At 37.4% G+C, this 6,204-nt stretch overlaps 1 protein-coding gene across 1 annotated transcript in view; it reads left to right on the top strand.

The window, feature by feature from the left end:
* LOC104508597 (multiple PDZ domain protein-like) overlaps positions 1–4,082 on the top strand; it is a gene marked incomplete at its 3' end in the record, with an annotated part of 36,956 nt that extends 32,874 nt beyond the window's left edge. Inside the window, exons 16-18 of the mRNA XM_010150277.1 lie at positions 103–312; positions 1,344–1,460; positions 3,924–4,082. Coding sequence (XP_010148579.1) covers positions 103–312; positions 1,344–1,460; positions 3,924–4,082 — 486 coding nt within the window. The remainder of the gene's footprint in view (positions 1–102; positions 313–1,343; positions 1,461–3,923) is intronic.
* Positions 4,083–6,204: the final 2,122 nt, after the last annotated feature.

A 6,204-nucleotide genomic window follows, 5' to 3' on the forward strand; every position in this document is an offset into this window, starting at 1 on the left:
CCAAGCTCCAACTGTTTCGATAATCCAAGTCTGTTGGGTTATTAAAAACTTATATAAAAAAGCAAATAAAATGAAACATTTATCTTCCTTTTATTTAATTAGGATCCTGTTGATCCAGCAAACACCGTAATTGTGATTCGCTCGTTAGTGCCTGGGGGTGTGGCTGAGCAAGATGGCAGACTTCTTCCTGGAGATCGGCTTATGTTTGTCAACGATATCAACTTGGAAAATGGCAGCCTGGAGGAAGCAGTACAAGCACTGAAAGGAGCCTCAACAGGAACAGTTAAAATAGGAGTTGCCAAACCGCTGCCTGTAAGGATTTGGGAATTCAGTGGGTTCTTTTCCTGTTACTTAGGCTGGTACATGATGATCCTGACTTCTGCAGGAACATTCAGTGCTTTGGGGTACAGCTGGGTGGCTCAGAACATCCAGAGATCATCTTTAATAGATTCCTGTGTCTCCTTGCCTGTAGGAGTGGCCTGTTTATAGTGTTTGGCTGGTGTAGTGATTGCAGGACCTAGCACACCTGTCTTGCAGCTGAGAAAACAACGAAGCCTCTTGCATCCAGCAAAGTCTTTCTGGGCTGCAAGTTGCCAGGTGTAACTTTGTACATTTTACAAGATTCTCGGAATGTGTGAGATGGTGACATAAAGTAAATTTTATGTGGTTTGCTTGGAATTTGCCTATTCCTTTTCTTTTCAAGGTATAGTACATACACAGTCTTCGTATTTAGGGTGCACACTTAACTTTTAAGCAAGGATGAGTAGTCTTCAGTTCATATACCTCAAACTGGTTGTTTTAGTATAGCCATAAATAATTTCAGTCTTGATTTTAGAAGGTAGTCTGTAACAGTAGAGGAATGAGGTTGAAGGTAACCGAGGGTTACTTGAGATGGTGTATCAGAAGGGATGCTAGTGTGTGCTAAATTCAAGTGGCCGATAAAATCTTAAAACAGAAGTTGGATGCGTTCTTTCTGCCTGCTGACAAGATTACTCTCTAGCTAGCGAGGTTGTGGAGACCTTTATTGCTAGGCTCTTAAAAATGGCAGTTTTACTGTATGTTTAATAAGAGTAGAAATTTAAAATAAGTTTAAACTAAGCCCTGGGATCTGTGGTATAGCTAGATAGGCCTTTTTCATCACTTGGGGATGTAAAAGAAGATGTGAAGCTGAATCAATTCAGGTAAATTAAAAAAAAAAAAAAAAGGTCTTTTTTGCCTACCCAACACTGTGACTGAAATGAACTCTTTGCTGCATTTTTGCCTCTCAACCCCTACACATAATGCACTCTGCACACCCCGTGTCCTGGCCACTCATCCAACTCAGAGCTTCGTTCTTTCTGCAGCTTTCACCAGAGGAGGGCTATGTCTCTGCTAAGGAAGATTGCTTTTTCTACACTGCCCAGTCACTTGAGGAGGAGGGGCCAGCTGATGCAGCCCTCTTCCATGCTGAGCTGGCTCTGGTTAGTGGCCCAACTTACCAAAGATTTCTTAAGTCTTTGAATTTTGTATTGAAAGGGGTTGCTTTGTCACTGTTCATGCTTATTTTTTCGTGTTTACTGTCACCACATTACTCATCCACCATAGCTGGGAGGGATCCCCACATGGTAGAAACTGGCATCTGAAGATTTTGGCTGTTCGCATAAGCTGTGAATCTGGCCTATGTGTTAGTTACTGGGGGAAAAAAAGTATTTAGCTGAGATTTTCAAAAGTGCATGGCTACCCACTTCTCCTGGCATGCACTGAGTATCCCTTTGAAAATCTCAGCTTATGCAGAGAAATGCTCATGTGCTTATTTTGTAAAAAAATTTCTTTGCCTATATATGATATTACATCACTCACTTCTCGACCTTGAAAAGTTTTTTTAACTTTGTTTTTGCATGGAAGTTAGCCTTACAAGGAATGCTGTCTGTCTTCAAAAGCTGCTAATGCTTCCTCCTAATAGTATTCTTCAGACTTTAGCATCAATCAGTGATTGTGAGATTTGCAAGCTCAAAAAATGTTCTCTTGTACAAACAATGTGGCTTACCTGAGCGTTCAGTGCCTTGCATAGCTCAGAGGTTACCAGTAAGAACTTGGATAAAAAAGACAACGGACATAGGACTCTACAAAAATCCCACCCCTCAAAAAAACCCCACAAAATAGAATGTAACAATATTTCAGGTGTGTCTTCTTATGGTTGTTTGTACTGACTGGGGCTTGATACTAAATTCTGGCCCTCATTTTCTGGGAACATAAGTAGGGAAGCAGTTTCTACTAAACAGCAGAACTTAATTCGTGAGGAAAAAACCAAAACCAAACAAAAACCTAAATAGATCCTTCCAAGGCAAAAATCTCTGAATTACTGATTCCAGTGTGTTTGCTGTTTTTTCACATTTGGAAACGACAAGTTCATTTTAATAACTTGCTTTCAAACAGGACTGCCTGTTTTTTCTTCTGTAGTTTATTACCTTAATACAATAGCTAAATGATAATATTATTTGCATAATTCTGTTCCTTGAGAAGAAGCATGAAAAGGCCAGGTTATATATTGTAAATATATTTTAATTAAAGATGTGTTGAAAAGATCAGATTAAAATTTAAGTGTTTAAAAATTTGACTTCAGCCTGTAATTAATATAAAAGAATTAAAATTGTGAAAGAACAATGAAAATATGTGGCAGATAATAATATGGTTAAATTGTTAGCACTGTCAACTGTCTGATTAGATGTATAAAATATGAAATAGAATGTGCAGTCACCCATTTCAGGATGTGTTTGAAAATTGCAGTGATGAGATACGATTTTTCATAGATAAATCTACAGACCTGCCCCCATGTTTCATAATCGTCTTTTTAGGGCATAGCTTCGGTAACACTAGTCTGCATTTTCCAGAAGATGGGCTGAGAGTAAGGTACGCCAAGGGAACAGTTTGAATTACCTGTTAAGTGTTTAGGGTTGAGACAATTTAAAAACGCATCATTTGTACCCCAGAAAGGGAATTAATATACTGAATCACTGCAGGTTGATGTTACTGCTCTTGTGAATCGCACATAATGAATTCATACGGTGATTAAGTGCAGGGGCTGGAAGACAAGACTTGGGTCCCATGTTTGCTGATGTCTGCGCTTTGCTGCAGCATACAGTATGGTCATGACTTGAACTTAGTGATCGTTTTTGTTAGCACTGCTTTCTTCAGCTCTGCTAGGGGAGATGAGATTGTAATCCAAGGATAGTATGTGTAGCACCATAGATTAACTCTTTTAGAATGTAATTTTATTCCAGAATTTGAAAGTATATGAGTCTTGGAAAAAAATACATTTTCTTTAAGGAAAAAAAGAAATATATTGCCCATGTCCGTGTTTGGAACTCTTTAAAATTTTATTTCTCATGTATGACAGAATTGTCAATATTAATTTTGTTGTGAAATGTAAAATATTTTAGAATATTTCCAGAATATTATTTTTATACCATTTTAAAAACAACCAAACCTTTAAATTTGGGTGGAAGGAATGTTTCTGATAAGTAGCGCTAAGTGAAGCTCATTCTTTTTTCAGAGCTAGTTCTTGTAAAAGAAAATGAAAGATAAAAATAAAAAAAAGCCTTAAAGAAATCAAAATACTACACCAGGGAGTACAGCAGATTTCTCCCAACATCTCATACATCTATTACCAGGCATGAGTCTGCCTCAGCCCTGCAGTTCATTCTAGTTGAGACTCTCACTTCCTTCACATATTCTTTGCAACCTCTGAAGATACAGTAACATAAATTTGAACTGGAACCAGAAAATTTTCCTACTATGCTGAGCAGATATAACTTCAAAGTCAAGCATGGAGGGGATAAAAAAAAAGGAGGAGAGTGTCAGTCAGCATGTAGTGGCTGAGGTGCATGTGTTCGGGGCTTACGTGAAGGTAACAGCCTGTCTGATTGAATTGCTTTTGTTGTTAGGTGGACTCTGGCGAGGCAGATCTAGCGGATGAGTCCACCTTTGAATCACAGTATTCTCTGGAGAGTGACGCCTTCCAGATTTCAGTGACAACTCTGCATGGCAGTGCCTGTAGTGGTGAGCTGAACTACAGCTTCTCTCTTCCTGTGTCAACTCACAAGGTAAAAAGGACAGTGGTTTTATTGATGACACATTTCGATCGTAAGTCTACCTTATTAGCTAAAAACGTTTTATGCTCAAACTGTACTATTTGTTAACAGATTAAATTTCAGTTTTGTGTAAGATAGTGCTGGAGAGGCAGCTGGAAGGTTGAAAGCTTGGATTTGTGTTTCGTTTAGCAAGATGAAGTATGGCGAAATGTTTGTAGCATAAAAGCTGCGGTGAGCAGTCTGCTACAGACACTAAAGTGGTATTACTTAAGAGCAGAGTGAAGAGTGGTAACACAAAATAACTTCATTGTCCTACAGTATTTTAGGTGTGAAAAGCACAGTAAGTTTCATTTTAAGCTTTGCTTTTATGCTTCATGGTTAGTATGTTTGCTAATTCATTCACTGTGTTCTCGAATTAAAAGTTCATAGTGATACGGTGATTAGAGGTAAATTTTTATATATCAAACCTCTCATAATTATTTCTTTTTAAAGTCTGTAAATTAAGTAAGTTATTTAAGAGTATTACAAAGATCAGTATCTTTTTTTCTTGCTGGTCACATACCCATAACGACTTGATTGGTTGTATCAGAGTTGGTGGTTTTTTTTCTTTCCATGGTTTCTGATGCTCTTTTTTCTTGTCAATCTGTAGATTTATTTTGGTAATCCAGAGTATTCCAAGCCATTTCTCCTAGCAATCATCTTTGAAAGCAACACTGTAGGGTTTTCTTCCAGGATTTGCAGTCTGTGTTCTTGAATAGAGTAGCTGCAGCTTTTTGCTCCACACCTGAGCTGTAGTCCCTTTATCCCTTTTGGAATATGTTCAGCCCTTACAAGTCACTGGTTAGAAATCTAAATTCATGTTCTAATGGTTTCTCCTAAGCCACAGAGGAGCACATCTCTGCCGTGCCAGTGGGACAGATTGCATTGTTCTACTCTGTAATTGTTACTTAAATGGATTATGCATTTTGCGTGCTGAGAAGCATTTTACGAGATAGAGGCTGGATTTACATTATATATCACGTTGAGTCTACCAAGTCTTAAGTTATTTTCAGCACTGACTTAAAGATGGCTTCGGTTTACATGTTTTTTTTAAAGATTATGATCTTGACTTTTCAGTGTTTGTGCTAGTATGAAGTGAGTAACATTTTATATTCTGCAGTTATGAGTGAATTCAAAAAGTAAACAAAGTGAGAAAATCTGTTCTTAAAAGAAGAATTTGAAGCAGGTAGAATGCAGTAAAAATGAAAAAAATTGTTACTCTGATGCTGTGAAGAATGTAGAGGTATTTCAGCTATTTCTGACTGCAGGGCAGTTGACAGGTTCTGAATACCTTGGTGTCACTTCTAAAATAGGTGATGAAAAAAACCCACTTAAAGAAAGCAAATGATCTAATGAGGCCACATGTTGCTGTAGTTAACAAATTCCTGAAATCCTGCTTGTCTTCAGAAATCACAGCATTGGCTTTTCTTTTGCTTTACTTAAACAAAAATAGAAATATGCTGTGATTCTAATATGTATATATGGCATATGGAATAAATGTTGAGTATGATCTGGGTCTTGTTTTCACTGATTTGGAAGTGGATACAAAACAGTTATAAACAGATGTCCTAGCTGTCTTTGAAACCTTATGAAATAATTTAAACAGATCATTGTCCTAGTGTTCTGTTCTCCAAAAGGTAGGAAATTATTTCATTGATTACATCATGCAGATTAGTTGTATTTAGGCTTTGCTCAATTATCTTCTCAGATGTTAATTAAACGAGTTACATGCAGGTGAACCTTTTTTGATGATGGCCTGTGCTTAGAGCAAGTATGCATGCACTTCATGAAAGATGACAAGAACTAATTCTAAGGCTGATAGATACGAAGTGTTACAATCTATCTCAAAATCCTGGGAAACATGTTTTCCCCACTTTTTGGAAAAGGAATAGAAGAATTAATATGACCAGTGGATAACAGATAGAGGTAGATGTTCTTGTGACTACATTTACTACATTTCAGAGAAAAATCCCTAATATTCATATAGGGTCTCTTAAGTCCAAACTCTGAGACCTTGATGTATCTCTCAAATACCTAATAGCCTCCATGTTTTTAAATTCATAGAATCATAGAACCACAGGACGGTTTGGGTTGG

The sequence above is a fragment of the Eurypyga helias genome, unplaced genomic scaffold (genome assembly GCF_000690775.1).
Source record: "Eurypyga helias isolate BGI_N326 unplaced genomic scaffold, ASM69077v1 scaffold29914, whole genome shotgun sequence".
Taxonomy (NCBI): Eukaryota; Metazoa; Chordata; class Aves; order Eurypygiformes; family Eurypygidae; genus Eurypyga; species Eurypyga helias.